This window comes from Thamnophis sirtalis, unplaced genomic scaffold (assembly GCF_051295495.1).
Source record: "Thamnophis sirtalis isolate CommonGarterSnake01/CBP01778 unplaced genomic scaffold, rThaSir2_p1.2 scaffold_3, whole genome shotgun sequence".
Classification (NCBI taxonomy): Eukaryota; Metazoa; Chordata; class Lepidosauria; order Squamata; family Natricidae; genus Thamnophis; species Thamnophis sirtalis.
The window spans coordinates 80,232,537-80,251,128 of record NW_028261383.1 but is presented as its reverse complement, the minus strand read 5'-3'; the positions used below and the strand labels follow the sequence as shown (position 1 = coordinate 80,251,128).

General features: G+C 40.1%; 1 protein-coding gene across 1 annotated transcript in view; it reads right to left on the bottom strand.

The window, feature by feature from the left end:
• Positions 1-1,617: 1,617 nt before the first annotated feature.
• The window catches only part of CDHR4 (cadherin related family member 4), a 36,309-nt gene continuing 19,334 nt past the window's right edge, over positions 1,618-18,592 (bottom strand). Inside the window, exons 11-19 of the mRNA XM_087709292.1 lie at positions 17,586-17,792; positions 15,538-15,677; positions 13,286-13,430; positions 10,500-10,714; positions 9,491-9,630; positions 8,683-8,718; positions 5,318-5,402; positions 4,435-4,468; positions 1,618-3,200 (exon numbers count right to left, since the gene is read on the bottom strand). Coding sequence (XP_087565418.1) covers positions 3,145-3,200; positions 4,435-4,468; positions 5,318-5,402; positions 8,683-8,718; positions 9,491-9,630; positions 10,500-10,714; positions 13,286-13,430; positions 15,538-15,677; positions 17,586-17,792 — 1,058 coding nt within the window. The 3' untranslated portion in view covers positions 1,618-3,144. The remainder of the gene's footprint in view (positions 3,201-4,434; positions 4,469-5,317; positions 5,403-8,682; positions 8,719-9,490; positions 9,631-10,499; positions 10,715-13,285; positions 13,431-15,537; positions 15,678-17,585; positions 17,793-18,592) is intronic.

The following is an 18,592-nucleotide window of genomic DNA, read 5'->3' as shown; positions in this document are numbered from 1 at the left end:
TGTTTTACAAACTCCTGTCTTATCCCGGCTGTCAAAACCTGCCCTCTGACTAAGATTGTCTTAAATTTTACTTTAAAAAAAATGTTTGGAGCTTTAAAGGGTTTACATTAAATAATAACTGAATGTATGTGTTAGCACTACCAGACTTATTTGCAAACATTTGCCTGATCTTTTCAAAAACAAAAGTATTTTCTAAATTTCTCCATGGGCAACTTGTGATTGTCCTATGGCAAACTATCTAGGTCGAATGGAACCCATTGCACGCACCCCAACCCACCAGATAATTTATATTTTTACAAAACAGAACATTTCTCCATTTTTTATTTTTAATCAAATTTCAGTTCAAACCTGCAGCAATGAGAGGTGCAGATAAATGATACAGTTGCTCATAGTTGTACGTGTATTTTCACTCCTACTGAATTTGTTTTGTTTGAAAAATCCCAAGCATTAAAATCATGAAGTTTTCTTGGCCATTATTAAAGGAAGAGGCTACGGACATTTGGAACTGTTTTAATTATTGAGGACAATATGTTTAATATTGTTCGTTACTTCTAACCAGATTTTTAATAAGTAGGTTATAGCAAGAAAATGAACCCTCATTGTGATACGTATCACAGTGAAATATAACTGGTGTAGGCTTTCTGCTAGTTTTCTAAACAAGGAGAAAGCAGGGGAAAATACAATATTTGCCCATCAAATGAGATTAAAGGAAACTTGTTTTTGACCAAGGCAATGACGAGAGAGTTTCTGAACAGTATTATTAGAAAGTAAGTTCACATACGAAATACCAATCCAAGTAAAATAATATTTTCAAATTATAGATCTTTTTAGTAAAATTCATATTGCAGTCACATCTCCTGCATGTATCTAGAAAGTGCTTTTCACTCATCTGTAAGTCAATAGTATGTGAGCTTTGTATTGGCCTTCCACCCTACACACAATTGCATATATGAAACATTGACTCTGTAATAAAATTTCACAGAATATTCCTTTCTGGAAATCTTAAATACATAGAATTTAACAGATTTAACTGGAGGCCGATCCAGCATCCAGCATCATATGTAATAGTTGTCAACCAGTGTAGAAGCAAATTTGAAAGTAGAAGTGTAGAAGTTAAATGTAAATTGCTTTTACAATTTGCTTCTTAGTAGTTGGTATTTTAAGATAAGAGCCCTTGAGTCTGCTAGTACATAAGATAGCTTTCAAGAAGAGTAGCTATTAATAGAGGTTACCTAATTCCAATTTCAATTATAACCTATAATTTGTTGAGAATGTTCTTTTAAAATGATATGGGTAGTTATTAATTTTTTCAAAAGTAGTAGTGCCTTTGGTGTCTATTCCTTTATATCCTTTCTCCGGAAAGGATTTAAGTTACAGTCTTATCAACCAATACATATAGTAAATTATTGGTAATTCTATCTTGTCCTCACTATGTAGTTCAATATCATTTTGACATTTTGACTTCTCCTGGATACCCATAATCCCAATAGGCACTCCCTATTTCAGCTCTTCTTTATTTGTTATTCTTGAGTTCATTTATTGTTTATTCAGCTTCTCTCACTTGCTTCAGCTTCAGCTAGCAGCTGCTCAGGTTGATAAGAAAAATATACAATTGGCTTAATTTCACCATGCTTTCTTTTATTTCAAATACAGCAATCTTTTTTTGTTTTTTCTACTTTCTATTTCAATAATTTCTTTTTTCCATTATGTATTTCAATATATTTAACAATTACACATACTAATAGTTTATTTAAAACAAATTATAGAATCCTATAGAACTATAAACATATTTATTTGTCATTAATTACTTGTACTTAATTAAGCAATTAATTACTTCATTGTGCTACCCCTAATGTATAATCTTAGATTATTTCCAGTAACAAATCAAGTTGTTTCAATTGGCTGCTCCAGCAGAGGGCACTTTCACATCACAAGTTTGTCCTGGTCACTACTGCACACCAAAGAAAAAAATGTTACTATAGACTGTAGAGTTAGAAAGACATGCACAATCAACACTTAGATGATATCCAAATATTTAAAATAATACAATGCTGTAAATACAATCATTGGCCATTGTATGCAGAATTTTTTTTAGCATATAAAGGAGAATAAGTTTAGTTACAAGTTAGTGGCAAGCTGCAGTACTAATTCCCAGGTTTTGAGCAGAAAGCTGCTCTCAGAAGGCTTTCCACTCTCTTCCCTATTTAAAATACAACACATCCCCTTGAAGCAGAAAGGAGATCAATCTGGCAGGCATTTGGACCACAGCTGGTCTGGAAGTTGCTATTTTGCGCCCTACAAATGTCTGACTTCTGATAACTTTATCTGTCAGGGAAAGCTTTTTTTTATTTTTTAAATTTCTTTATTATATTATAATAGCACTAATACGAGTGAAGCTTTACCTAGGGAGCACCTGCAAAAAAAATATATGTCCCACCATGAATACAACCTAACTTGCACTGAATAAAATATTAGAAAATTACAGTTACTGTATCCCATGTTGCTGAGTTTGACTTTGGAATACTCACCCAACAGGTTGTTGCTGTGCATAATTCTTTTATTATTTGTCAGTTATTCAAGCATCCCCAACAATCAGCAAGAAAAATGAAATCGACGGAAATAAATATGCACATGATGCTATATTGTGAAATGCCACAAAACCTCAGAACCACCGAGCTACAACCAAAATGGACAGGCCTAACCGGAGATATAATTTAATATTAAACTCAATTGTTACCCTTTGTTTTTGAACCAGATTCTACAGTCCAAATACAATTCTTCTGCACTCAAGCAACACTTAGAGAGCCTTTATTACAGCACTTTCTCATAGACACATGGCTTTGTAAGAAGGAGGGACAAGTGATTGATGTTTCACCTACTACCATATCACTATTGTTACCATCTCATAATATGGAGAATTTCCAGCTATGGGAGTGCCACAAGTAGTGGAAAAAAAATTTAACTGATGAAACAACCATGGAAACCAGAATAGCAATAGAAGAAAAGAAGGTGGCAACCTCTGATTATTAAAATGCTTGTAACTAATGGAAAGCTATTCTTGTGCCACCATATCAGCATAGGCAGCAGATACCAAAGAAAGAGTTGCTGGTGTCCAGAAAGCTGGCTCTTCATTTTCCTCCATGCTCACACCCAACGCCGTGCTCCAGTGCTGCTGTCAAACAGGTAATACTGGCCAGAGACTTGAGACAAAAAATAAGAGATAGTGTTCGTTTTTTTTGCCTGATTTGCCTTCCTATCTTTTGCTCTATTTATTTTTGTAGAGCTGCCCATCTTAGAACACAGGCTCTAAGACAGAGAATAGGTTGAATTCTATAATGTTATACAATGTCATGCAATACCTAAAGGCTGTACAGAAATAGGGGAAATAACGATTTATCCAGAGTTGCTTTCAATTTCACTTCTCAATATGAAATGGTTCGAGTTTGTAACATTGCACAGACCCAGAAAACCCATAGAGATCCACCAATAGGCATGCCAATAGGCCTGTAATTATTCATCCTTTTTGCATGCTCTACAGTGGGTAACATCATCTGGCAAAATGTCTGTGTTTCAGAGCCACATAAGATTGGGCTGTTTTAATACCTGAATGCAAAATCAGCAGAGAGTACAAGGGCTGCAGATGAGACTGGAATTAAAAAAAACAGGCAAATCACTAATGTGGGTCTATCAAGAAAACTACCCAGAACACGGAGGTGATGGAGTGGAGGGATTATTTCTTTTTGCCCCAGGACTATATCTGAATGATTTGTGATGGGCTGCAGCCAAAAAATGGGTGAGACAAGGAGGGAAAAAACCTCACTGATGACACAAGCATGACCTTACAATATTTAAGAGTTTCTGACAGACAACTTAGGCAAAAGAATGTCCATCAGGCCACCAAGAGACAAAAGCTGAATGAGAACCAATGTGCACATATATGTAATCATCTACTCCCATATAATACAATGACCTATTCTTCAATGACCTATAATTTTCTCTAGAATTAAAAAAAAAAGAGCACAATCCAGTGTTAACAATTATGGGAAAAGAGCATAGACAGGACGTCCTTCATCTAAAGTCAGACTTCCCAGCAAGGAATTAGGGTAGTGTATTACTAAGTCCTCTGCAGAGCATAACAATGGCATAAATCCAGTATGGTCTCTGGCAATCATTCCTTATTATGTGTAAGGAAACCAGCAACATACAGTAGCAAAGGTTTTCAACTGCTTAAGCTCTGCAGTCTCTGTAGAAGCTCTCAGCCTCTTGCAAATAAATCCAGCTTTAGCTAAAAGATGAATTCTGGTATTTCCTTTCTTGCAATTATATACAAGAGCTCATTTATGGGAAATTGAGAATTTATGTATTTTCTATTGACTGATTGGACTCTGCTCTAGGGGTCAAGATGATTTAAAACCAACTGGAGATTAAACTTACTGGGGTCTTGAGCCCGGCCATCAAATTGGTATTCCTGTAATGAGAGGGGGGGGAGGGAGGGAGGGAGGGAGGGAGGGACAGAGAGAGAGAGAAAGAGAATGATGATGATGATCCACCTCTTCCCAAGGGCAAGGAGCCCAGGAAGAAGAAAGAAAGCTTCCTTGGACTTAACCTTCTATTATTTAGTGACTCTTCCAGAGCAGTACAAAGGCCTCATCCATATGACCTGCTTGCCGTGGCATCAGGCACCTCACTGTTTATCAAGAAGATAATGTCATTCTCAATTTATCCCTAGCCCACTGTGTGAGCAGCCTTTGTCAATCTTTTCTTGCTATACATCAGATGTGGTGTTTTCCATGTTGCTGGCTCAAATAGCATAGTGTAGCCTCATTCATGACCTCATTTTGTTATGGGCAATGCCTCCCCTATTGCTTCATATACACATGCTCCCTCCCTATAATCCCTGATAGCGTCCTCCAAGGTCTTTTCATCTTGAGCTGATGGGATACTTATCCTCCTTGAAAAGACCCTTCCCATAAAAGACTGAACCTGTCTTTTGAAACCCTGCTATAGTGTTTCCTGTTCGGGTGAGGCACCAATGTACCACCGAATACTTAAGATTTTCAGCTGGTGAGAGTAAATAACATTATAGTCATTTTTACCTGCTTGTAACTTCCTGACATCCTCCAGAGGAAAGTCCTACAGAAATGCATTGAGGGGACAGTGCCATTTTGCCTACTCTAATGCTATTTTATGTACTCCATGAGATACTTCCCTTGCTACTTATAGCGACAAGATGATTGCAACTGATCATCTGCAGAGGAAAACAGCAGCTTAAGCACAGTCTTGAATATATTAAAAAAATCAAGCTTTGAGAACATACCAGACTCTGCAAGTCAGTGGCATCCTTCATTATCTGCTTCCTTTCTTCTTCTGTCACCTTGTAATTTTTCCCTGCTTCTTTGCTCCTACAGAGTGTGATACATTGCATGAAAAAAGAGTTCTTCCATTAATGTCCTGAGAAAAGTCTAGCAGAACCAATGACATAAAACATTGTTTCTCAAGTTTGACCAATTGAAGAGATGCGGACTTTGCTTTGCTGGCTAGGGAAATCTGGAAGTTGAAGTACACACCTCTTCAAGTGGCCAAGGTTGAGAAACACCGACATAAAAGATACAGCCTGGAGCTCTATCGCAAATTAACTGATGCTCCACTCCAGTTTTCTCCCAACTTGTGTCCACAAATATATGGAGACTACAGCATAACCATGGCTAGGTGTAGTAAGAATTACAGTCCCAATACATTTAGTGCACATAAATCCACCCCAAATTTTTCTACAAGCATATGAAAGCTTGGGTGGAGGGGTTGGACTAGATTACCTACAAGGTCCCTTCCAACTCTGTTAATCTATTAAATCTGAAATGTAGGCTTTGGACATCAAGAGTGATCCACAGGACTTTTGCTGCAGATAGACTATCAAAAAAATGGCAGCACCAATTTCTCAGCAACTACAAAATCTCATTACTATAGCCACCCACATTTTCAGTAAACGAAAACATCAGTATGAAAACTGTTCTCTTATCATTTTTTAAAAGAAAAGATTGCAAAGGAATAAAAATGGCACAGAAATGAGGATAGTGTCTGATGAATTCTTTATAGCCAGGTGATGCAAGTGAGATTAGTGGGTGAGATTGAAGGGGTTTCAGATTGAGTCAAGATACTCTGAATAGTCATAAGAAGGGGATCACAGTACTTTTAAAAACCTGATCAGGCTTATGCAAGTGACATGGAACACTATTAAAACTGTCTCTAACCTTTGTTCTCTGTTACCCAAGTGATCACAGTGGACTCCATAAAGTTTGGGAAGTCATATAATATAATGTTTGAGAGGCCATGTGCTATATAGATTAAAACTGAATTATTAGAAGTAATATATTGACTTCTTGCCCAACCCTAACATTAATGAAACCATTAATTCCTAGGAGATCATATACATTTATTTTATTTTAAGGTTTCATAATACCTGAAAGTGTGAGAACCACAGAACTAAAGAATAAAGCATGGATGCTTAGCATATTAAATGGTTCCTCCCTCTAGACTGCCAGAAGCAGAATTATAAGAAAAGCCAATAAAGTGAATTTGCATAAAATATTCTTATGGTAGAATGTTATTTTTCTTAGAGCCTTTGATGTAGAGTTTCCAAGCTGGCACAGAATTTCAGCTGTTAGGGTGTATTCAACAGAGCACCATCCACATCATGCTTCGCAAAAGACTTCTTTCCTCCTCCAGTTAATGTAAAAACTGAGTCTGTTAGTACGTCCAATCGCTCATATCAAATGAAAAGATCAGCATGTAATAAGGTACAGGTAAAGGTTCCCCTCACACATATGTGCTAGTCATTTCTGACTCTAGGGGGTGCTGCTCATCTCCATTTCAAAGCCAAAGAGCCAGCGCTGTCCAAAGATGTCTCTGTGGTCATGACTGAATGCCGAAGGCGCATGGAATGCTATTACCTTCCCACCAAAGGTGGTTCCTATTTTTCTACTTGCATTTTTACATGCTTTCAAACTGCTAGGTTGGCAGAAGCTGGGACAAGTAACAGGAGCTCACTATGTTACACGGTGCTAGGTATTCGAACCACCAAACTGCCAACCTTTCTGATTGACAAGCTCAGCGTCTTAACCACTGAGCCACCACATCCCTAGCATGAAATGCAGATACATATTTATAGACACATAAATTTATAAAAATGAAAATATTATATGACCAGCAAGGGAGCCACCACTGTAAACAACTGTACAAAGACCAGAAGAATGGAATTCCTACTAACAAAAAGGAACATGTAGAAGCAAGACAAATAGTTTTCAATTGTACCTTTCTCAAAAGTAGCCATTTAAGTCTATATAAATATATGTGTGTGTGTGTGTGTGTAGGTCATCCTCAACTTACAACAATTCATTTAGTGATAATTCAAAGTTACAATACTGAAAAAAGTGATTTGTAATAATTTTTACACTTACGAGTGTTGCAGGACCCCCATGGTCATGTGATCAAAATTCAGATGCTTGGCAACTGGTTCATATTTAGAACAGTTGCAGTGTCCCAGGGTCATGTGATCACCTTTTACAACCTTCTGGCAAGCAAAATCAATAGGGAAGCCAGATTCACGTAACAACTATGTGACTAACTTAACAACTGTGGCAAGAAAGGACATCAAATAGGGCAAAACTCACTTAGCAAATGTCTCACTGAACTACACAAATTTTGGGCTCAATTGTTGTCATACGTCAAAGACTGTATGTATGCATGCATGCATGATTGGTTCGTTTAAGATAGAGAAAGAAGTGGGACAAAGTTGCATTCTCTCTCCTTTCTTATTCAACCTGTGTGCCAAAATGATACTGAGGAAGCTAAATCAAAAATTAGGGTAATGATTGGAGGAAGAAACATCAACAATCTTCAATATGCTGATATACAACTCTCCTCTCAGAAAGCAAAGAAGGCCTAGACTAGAACATCTGGTCAAGAAAATCAAAGAAGAAAATGAGAATTTTGGTCTCTTTCTGAACATCAAAAAGACCAAGGTCATGACCACTGCAAGGAATGGAAACATAGAAATAGAAACTGAAGGTGAAGAGATAGACTGTGTGGAAAAATTCACTTTCCTGGGATCACAGATCGATCAAACTGGTGAATACAGCCCAGAAGTAAAACATCTCATTCACATAGCAATGATGAACATGAGTCATGTTCCTATTCAGCAATGATGAATACGAAAAGGCAAGGACATCATCCTGGCAACCAAATGTAGGTTAGTCCACTCTATCGTGTTCTTCACAGCTACCTAGAGTTGTGAAAGTTGGACCTTAAAAAAGCAAGACAGGAAGAATATCGACTTGTTTGAGCTGTGGTTCTGGAGAAGGCTCCTGTGTCTTCCTTGGACAGCAAAGATGACTAACAAGTACTGAAGTACATAACACCAGCTATGCCCTTAGAAGGCAAAAATCACAAAATTGCATCTCACTTGTTTTGGCCATGTCATGCAGGCAAATTCGCTGGAGAAAATGACTATGTTTGGAAGCGTTGATATTGATGGTATGCTATCTTATTTTTCTTTGTTGGACTTTAAAATTAAAAATAATTAATACTTTTCATCTGTAGCTTATTTGTCCCCAAAATCAGACATGAAATATAGAAATAGTATTTTCACATGAAGATTACAAGTTATCCATGAGAAGAGGCACTTACGTGTTCTGCAATAGAGGTTGAGATCTTGGTGACTTTCTGAAAGCCAAACAAGGACAGAGTCAGTTTTCAGAAGGCATCATCTCCCATTTGAATGTGGTCGGAGCTTTGAGATGGTATGAAATAAATTATGTTTTTTTCAGCCTGAAATATCAGGGAATGGTTTCTTGGAGCATAAAATAAATTGGAAAAGATCAACTTTTCTGGACAAGGGAAGTGTTATAGTATATTTTTGGAAAGTAAGGGTTCCCCTCGTACACATGTGCTAGTTGTTCCCAACTTTAGAGGGTGGTGCTCATCTCTGTTTCAAAGCCGAAGACCCAGCATTATCCAAAGATGTCTCTGTGGTCATATGGCCAGCATAACTAAATGCTGAAGGCACACAGAACGCTGTTACCTTCCCACCAGAGGTGGGTCCTATTTTTCTACTTGCATTTTTACATGCTTTCGAACTGCTAGGTTGGCAGAAGCTGGGACAAGTAATGGGAGTTCACTCCGTTACAAGATGCTAGGGATTCAAACCGCTGAACTGCCAACCTTTCTATCAACAAGCTCAGCATCTTAGCCACTGAGCCACCGTGCCCCTTATAGTATATTTTATCAAATAATATAATGCTCCTTAGTTGAGGATTGCTCATATTTGGTTTTTGTCTAAGAAGTATCATATGCATAGCTGATGTTAATAACTGTAGTCATCGTGGAGAAGGTCCGTCTAAGTAGTTGCTAATAGTCAGCATAATCAATAAGTCAATTTGTAGTTAATGTTAGATTTCAAGCTAGTAACACAGATATGGTTTTCCTAAATATTCACCTCCGGCAGAATTGCCAAAACAGCAGACCCAAGGCAGAAAAGAGGAGGACTCCAGTGAGTGTAAGAACCACCACAAACCATGCATCTGGTGCCCAGTATGTCACCGTTCTATGCAAAATAATCGGCTTCTTGGGGGTTGTCTGAAATCATAATAGTATAAATTTAGTATGCAGAGACACACAGGTTTTATCAGATGCTAAGCTCCGCCCAGTCAAACTCTACCCATGAAGCTCATGAAAGAGCTAAATTATTGGATGCTGATTCTTCTTGAATTTTAGGGACATTTTTTTTTCCAAACCATTCTTCGTCATAACTCAGATTCAATCTATTATTCCTTATTCAGCCTGCAACAGTGTTTCAACAATGCCAGGGATTGTTTAGCCCTACGCCTATTGCAAATTACAATTTACAGCAGCCAAACTAGTATGATTAATGCGACCAGCTCTAGGAGTTTTTGACATTCTCTCAGTAGCTAAGTCAGAATACTTTACAATAGCAAGATAAAACCGTGCTGAATAGCAGCCTCAGAGTCATTCACTCTCACATGCATATTCCAAATCACATGGAGAGGGGAAAAAGTAACATAAAGTAACAAAAAGACTGTGCTTTAAATCCCAATTTGGGCATGAAAGCTAGCTGAGTGAATTTGGGCCAGTCCCTCTTTTTCAGCCCAACCCACTTCACAGGGTTGTTGTTATGGGGAAAATAGGAGGAGGAAGGAGTACTATATATATATATATATATTCACTGTGGTGGGATAAAAATAAATAGTGCTAAATCCCCAATGCCTCAGAAAATCCACTGGGCTTTCACGTTGCCAGAACCTAGAAGTCAATCTTTAAATGCCAGTCTGCAATGAAGCATCCAAATGCTTCATTATGGAAGCAATGTAGAGAGAGAAATATCCATTCTCATGACTTACTTCACCGACTGGGGAAATAGTCCATGGGACAAATACCACAAATGTATGATAACTCCAGTGATGCCCAAAACACATATGACTGCTCACCGTAGTCGTTCTGGTGGTAGTAGGTACAGTTGTGGCCCAAGGGGTCACATTAACAACAACTGTGACTGTGGTGGTGAAGCGAGGTAATCTGACACTGTCTGTCACTTCCACAAGAAGCACAAAAACAAGAGGATCATATATACCATCAGGTCTGTAGGAAAAGGTGTTCGGGAAAAGGGTTGGTCCTACCATGCGAAAACGGCCATTTACGTTGCCTAGAAAAGAAAAGAGCATTTCTGTTTCAAGTGAGTGTTACATTTATTCCTAACTGATCCACAATCCTCACTATTTTAGATCTCTGCCAACACCAAAACACAGTAGGCATTGTCATATTCATACCTGTGACTCTGATAGTCACTGGGAGCATCTTGAGTCAGCAACAAGACAACTTGCCACGGCCAACTTGCTGCGGCCAACTTACCATGGCCATTTCACCACGGCCAACTAGTCGTCGCCAACTCATCATGGTCAACTCACTACGGGACAATGTAACAATTCTATTTATTTAAAATAAGTAAGAATATGTTAACGTTTGCCATTCACATTTTATTCGGCCCCTCCTTTTGCATGCATCCTTTGATCATTCTATTCCAACATTTCTTTGATGTTATTAGTGTAACTCACCACAGTGAGTTGTCCTGTGGTGAAATGGCCATGGCGAGTTAGCCATAGTGAGTTAGCAATAGCAATAGCAGTTAGACTTATAAACCGCTTCATAGGGCTTTCAGCCCTCTCTAAGCGGTTTACAGAGTCAGCATATCGCCCCCACAGTCTGGGTCCTCATTTCACCCACCTTGGAAGGATGGAAGGCTGAGTCAACCTTGAGCCGGTGAGATTAGAACCGCTGAACTGCAGATAACAGTCAGCTGAAGTGGCCTGCAGTACTGCACCCTAACTACTGCGCCACCTCGGCTCTGGTTGTGGCAAGTTGATCATGGCGAGTTGGCCATGGCGAATTATCATAGACCCTCCTGAGCCAATTAGTGCTCTCCTTCCTTCCACTAAGGCTGACCAGTACTGGAGAGCAAAAATCCAGTCAGTTGCCTTCTGAACTACTGTAGTGGCATTTAATGAGTAACAATCCAGAGGTGGTATTCAGCAGGCTCTCACCAGTTTTGGAGAACTACTGGTGGAAATTTTGAGTAGTCCAGAGAACCGGTAAATACCACCTCTGACTGGCCACACCCCCATCTATTCTCTTCCTCCCAAGTACCAGCTGATCGGGAGGAAATGGGAATTTTGCAATATCCTTCCCCCTGGAGTGGGGTGGGAATGGAGATTTTACAGTATCCTTCCCCTGCCACACCCACCAAGCCATGCCACACCCACCAAGGCACGCCCACAGAACCGGTAGTAAAAAAATTTGAATCCCACCACTGTAACAATCTCACAACCACCCGCCACATAAAAATGATAAATGACTAATGACGTGCCTCATGAATCATTATTTTTCTAAACTTGCAGTAGGGTACATTGTAAAAAAAATATTTAAAAAACCATCGAAATGTCTCCTCCCATTGACAGGGCTTCCACTACACTGTTGCATTAAAAACCTTCTGTGAATTGTGAAGATGGCAGAATAGCATTCGTTTCATTTTTCAACAAGGTGCTCTCCCAAAAACTTTAACCAGGGCTTCATGTAGCTATTTTGTCTGAAATGATAAGTTCTAAATGTAGGGATATGATGGATGAGAAGAAAAGCTCGAGAAAGAAGATACCTTAGTAGAACTTGGAAGATGGGGGTGGGGGGGGGAGATAGAGAAAGGTTCCAGCTGCTGTGTTACTCCTGGCTTGAGCCAAATAATTAGGATGTGGGGAAGAGACCAGTTTCCTTCCAGTTAGGAAATGGACTATCCTCTGCAGCATAATCCTATTAAAAATTGGTCCCTTTTCAGTTCACTAGGCAAAAGATGGGGTAGTTTTGCCACACATTAAAAATTGACCCCATCTCTGCCAACCTGCTTGTTTTATCTTCCTCCGTTCTGAGTGCTCTCCCACTTGCTGGGCCACAGGCAATTCCCACAGAAGCTCCATCACCTTCCATTTAACTTAGTTTGAACTGCAATTCCCAGAGGTAAGGAGCCCTATTTCACATCATCATCCAAAAGTCTAGGGCCGTGATGGCGAACCTATGGCATGCCTGCCAGAGGTGGCAGAGTGAAGCCTCTCTGCTGGCATGCACACCATTGCCCCAGGTCACATTTCCATGGTGTTTCTTTTGTGAGCTTCTGTTCCCCTACAAACAATGAAACAGAAGCTCACACACACAAAAAAATCTTACTTCTTGCCGTGCTGCAGGTGTTGGGATGCCCCGCCTCCCACCAACCAGCTGGTCTTCGGGTGTCTGCTGCGCATGCACGCATGTCTGCACACGTGCATGTTTGCACACACACACGTGTTCGCACGCGTGCACCTTACAGTTTGGGCATGCGCGCACACGCAGTTTCGGCCCTCATTGTCTAAAAGGCTCGCCATCACTGGACAATTAAGGGCAATTAAGGGAGAGCATCCCCATGAAAAAATATGCTTGATTTCCAGCACATTCCCTCTATCATTGCTATCTAGAACTAACTGGGTCCAACTTGCTAAATCCACTTTTCCTGCAATTTAATTATTTAATCATTTTATTCAGTAGCAGCAGTAACAGCCGTCACTGGTGAGCCTCCATTCTCCAACTTTTTCCCTGTTTTAAGTTCAGCTTATTCCTTCTTTTTCCAGAAGACTCTGGTTCGAATCTCTTTTAATTTATTTAAACAGGTCCCGGCAATTTGTGACCCATTCCATACCACGAACAATGTTGTAGGCCAGTTTGGTTCCACTCTCTTCATCTTTACAATCAATATCGGTGATTTTTAAATTTCTGGCTTGGGTGGAATATATGGAACGCACCAAAAATGGTTCTGCACACTTAGGAGGATGATCGTTCACATCCTGGGGATAAAAAAGATACCAAGGTTCATACACTTACAGGTTTCCAAACATTTTCCTCCTTGTTGCAATGATTACAAAAAAAAACAAGCCTTAAAGCAAGAAAGATTTCCAGGCCTCAGGCTTCCCCTGTTGCCACAAAGGGAGTTAAGCTATTGCAACATGTATATAATTGTAATTCTACACCGACCAAATAAGACTAAAAAAACAGCGTAAAGCAGATACTTGGAGAAGTGATTTTGAGCTGGAAAAGTATGACTTTCTGCAGTTGGTGATTTGCCAGATGAGATTACAATTCAGATCTTCCTTGACTTACAACCATCCGTTTAGTGACCATTTGAAGTTACGATGGCAATGAGAAAATTGACTTATGACTGTTTTTCCCATTTACGACAGTTTGCAGCATCCCCAGGGTCATATGATTAAAATTCAGATCTGGCTCATATTTATGACAGCTCCAGTGTCCCGGGGTCATGTGATCACCTTTTGTGGCTTTCTGACAAGCAAAGTCAATGGGGAAGCCCGATTCACTTAACTACCATTAAGAGCTAGCAATAGCAATAGCGGTTAGACTTATATACCGCTTCATAAAGCTTTCAGCCCTCTCTAAGCGGTTTACAGAGTCAGCATATTGCCCCCAACAACAATCCGGGTCCTCATTTTACCCACCTTGGAAGGATGGAAGGCTGAGTCAACCCTGAGCCGGTGAGATTTGAACAGCCAAACTGCAGAACTGCAGTCAGCTGAAGTAGCCTGCAATGCTGCATTTAACCACTGGGCCACCTCGGCTCTGCAAAGCTGCAGAGATGCACTTAACTTAACATCTGTGGCAAGAAAAGTCGTAAAATGGAGCAGCATTCACTTAACTGTCTTCCTTAGCAAAAGACATTTTGGACTCAGCTGTGGTGTTAGCTTGAGGACTATCGGTATTCAGTGGGCTAGCAGGCATTCCTCAAAGTTATATACAGTATTAAGATCATAACCCATAAAACAATCCACTGCCCTCAGTGAAAACCTGCTCCATCCCAGGCCTTGCAAAAGTTTTAGAACTTATTTTTGTTAGCAGAGCAATAAAAAGGAAAATGGTTACCCTGCTTTTCTCTTGTATTACAGTGCTATGGATCTGAAGCAGGTTTCATGGCTGCTATTTAACACTGTATGTCGTTTTAAAAGTTGCATGCAAATGGCAGGCTAAAAAGTCAACGCTTTTAGAGAAGATTCTACGTTCTACATTTCAGTTCCTAACAGCACAGCTATTGGTCTAGGGTTTGAGGGAGAATGGGCAGTGAGTCCAATGCATCTAGAAGGCACCAATTTGGCCGCTTTATACAGCTGGTCTCGCTCTACTCCCACTTGAATAAAAATAAATTTTTATTTATTTTTAAATAAATTTTTGCAATTTTTGTTTTCAAGGTTTCTGACAAAGAGGACCCACAGATAGGCATCTTTACAGCGACAGGGAGGACAACAGGCCCTGTTTCCCCTTGCAAATCTCCTTAACAAATGGACAGTTTAGAGGAGTGATAACTTAAAACCAATAAAATACATTACTGTGTAGCAGGATACATTTGGATATTGCTCCCACTACTCACACAGCAGATGAGTAATTGTAAATCATAGGAAAAGGAGGCTGGTTCAAAGCTCAGCTTTTCCTAGCATAAAATGGGCCAACCTTTCTGTAAACAGAGTGGGTGCACTCCCGTTTTTAAAAACTAGAGGGGGACATTTAGTCATGCTGCTACACAGCTAGAGCCGAACACGTTGCCTTTCTTCAGTTTCTCTTTTTTAGGGCTACGGTAAAGCATTTAATAGACTTAATATTGTCTTTATTCAAATATCCATAGACATATGCACATTCCTCCCCCCCCCAACAATTTAAATCCCCAAAACCTGGTGTTTGGCATCTGCCACTGCTGAATTGTTCCGCAGAGTTTCAGGAGCTACCAAGTGTGGTGAGAATTCAGCATGCAAGTCAAGTGTTCTCCAGCCATCTCACTTAATCAACTGTTTGATCTGGGGGATATAATTTATGGTGCAGCTGGGGTGGGGTGGGGGGGTAGTCGACGCTCTGTATCAACATACTGTAGCATCTCTTCTTTTTTCAAATTACCTGCACGAAAACCGAGACGTTACACGTTGTTGTCCTTTGAGTACCGGGGGCTGCTTCATTCCCCAGGTCTTTTAGAATGACAGCCAGATGATACACTTTCTGTACTTCATAATCCAGGGGCAAAAGTACATGCAGCTGACCTGTGACATGTTATAAAAAACAGTTCTGGGTGATTTTCAGTTTAGTCTGCATTCAGACCCAGCCTGCTCCTTGTCAGTATCTATATCTACATGCCACACAGTTCAGCTAGCAAAAATATTTATTTATTGTGGTGCTTATTTATTATACATAGTAAATATCAAAACACTTAACTGGAAAGCCAGGATGGAAGGCAGGCAAAAGCAGAGAGAGAAATAAAGAAAAATGATCAATGGTCAAGAATCTCCCTTCCTCCCTTCCTCCCTCCCTCTTTCTTTTGTAATTAAGCTATTTGACACTGTCCAATAAACTAGAAAACCCTATGAGCTTTCTGTCTTTTCACTATTTTTTGTAAGTGTCATTTTCTTCTTTAGGAATTGTTTGACCTAAAATATATAGTAGTCAGTGACGTGCAGTCAGGGGAGGCAGAGTCTCACCACTGTCATCATGAAAAGAAAAGAAAAATTAAAAGGAAAAAGGCTGAGGTAGTTGCTGCCAGAGTCACAGTGGATGACTCTGCTTAGTGCTTAACTGTTAAAAGAAGCCTCTAAAAAAGTGCCCTCTACAGGAGGAGGCGGGAGAACCATGTGCCTCATTTAGTCTGACTTTATGATCACTTGAGCAGAGTTAAGCAAGGGTTAAAAGCCGAAAAATTCCTTATGTAGATGAGGCACTTGGTTCTCTTGCCTCCTCCTGTAGAGGGCGTTTTTTTAGAGGCTTTTTTAAACAGTTAAGCAGAGTCATCCATTGAGGACTCTGGCAGCAACTAGCCCGGCCTGACCTCAGCAGCTCTTGCCTTTTTCCTTTTATATTTTTATATTTTCATCATGGCAGGCAAGAGCAGAGTTGAAATCCTCTGTGATTGTGAAACAGCTGGAAAAGGTATGTGGGTCGGAGGGAGGGGGAGGAATTCAAATTTAATGTAATTTGTAAGTAATTGTAAGTAATGTGTGTGTGTGTGTGTGTGTGTGTGTGTGTGTGTGCGCTTTTCTTCACTCAGAGGGAGAGGCAGGGAGGGCAGCCCGCCAGCTTTCTTTCTCTGTGTCGGGGAAGCCCGCCAGCAGAGGCGGGTCTTTTACCTGCCCCTGCTGGCGGGCTGGCACTTACTTTCTTTCTTTCAAGAAAGCGGCTTTTGGCCACCCTGCCACTATGTCCAACATAGAGGTGTTCCGGTGCTATGTCCGACATAGAGGTGTCACGTCTCTATGTCGGACATAGTGGCAGGGCGGCTTTTGCCCGTTTTCAAGAAAGCGGGCAAAAGCCACTTTCAAGAAAGCTTTCTTTTTTTCAGTTAAAATGTTTTTATTTTCCATTTTTTATTTTCATACACTCACATATATACTGTGCATAGCCGGGGCCATACAACATTAAACAATAATCACAGCAATTCCTCTTGTCAACAATACCCCCCAAAATAGAAACCCAATATATCTCTTCCACTCTCCATACACCTCTTTCTTCCGCTTTCTTGAAAGCTTCTTCTGCTTTCTTGAAAGCTTTCTTGAAAGCGGACAAAAGCCACCCTGCCGCCCCAGCGCTATGTCCGACATAGAGGCGTGACGCCTCTATGTCGGACATAGCGGCAGGGCAGCAGCAGACAAAAACCACACTGCCACTATGTCCGACATAGTGCCAGGGCGGCAGGGCGGCTTTTGCCCGTTTTCAAGAAAGCTTTCTTGAAAGTGGGCAAAAGCCGCTTTCTTTCTTTTTGCCTCACCAGCCATAAACCTCACCGCACGTCACTGATAGTAGTGTCTATACTTCGCAGAGTTTGGAACCTGCCTTCCTCATGCAGTTGCTAAACATAATTCGATTCTAAATAGGTGAAACTATTAGTGAAAGAAGACCATTAAGCTGTTTGGTAAATAAAGCCTGGAGAGGCCCTGGCAAGTAGGACCACCATTAGCTACCTGTATGCCTACTAATGTAGAAAACTCCAGCATCCGCATCCATTAGGCTGTATTCAATTTTGTTGAATGGATAGTCTTGATCAGAGCCATTGACATTGCCAAAGCTGTATCCATACTCAGTATTCTCTGGTACACTGAATACATGTTTTGAGCACTTTGGGTCGAATTCATTCACTGGTGTCGCTGTCACCAGCACAGAAACAGTGGCTGCAAGATAGAGAAAGAAACTCAGAAAGCTTATATGATGACAAAGTTCCAGCAAGCACTTTGTAATTGGCAAGTAATTAAGTTGCCTAATCTGCATAATTACAGACAGCAAGCAAAGCTCAAATGCAGTAATACACAAGGCTGCAGATCTGAAGGTTTACCCCTGGGTTTGCCAATCAAGTGGGCGATTTGATTTTTAGAGGAAAGCAGGGATCAGAATGAGTAAGAAACTGGCATCTGCTTATCTCCCAGTGATAACTCCTTCTAGGTCTTTTTCACAGTGCTATTGTCGGTTCTTAAAGGCACAGTCAGGAATCAACCACAAGAAATACCAGAACTCTATTTATATAAGCTATAATAACACAAAAGATTGACAAGATTTCTCCTTCTGTCTCTCTTATATCAAAGACAGTTACTCTTGGGTTTCCTTGGCATACTTTTCTGCCTTCCTGGACTAAGTTCAAGTTTTGCTAATGGTTGCTGCATGTTTTCTTCAAGGCCATCTCCGTAGTTCTGTATATTACATATTGGGGTGTAAGTCACATGGAGAAGAATTCAACACTCTTTTGTCCATTTCACTGGAAAGTTTGCCCTTAATCATACTTTATACATGAATGGGGGTAGACCTGTGATCCTCAGTCTTTTGGCTCCCGCAATATATTTGCAATTTTGAAAACCTGCCAGAAGCATTCTCATAAAATAGCTACTATGAGAAAAAGCCAATTTACTGGAAGGCAAGCTAAAGAGGTTAATTCCTGCTACCCAATCTCTACCATTTCACCTTACATCTGTCCTTATTT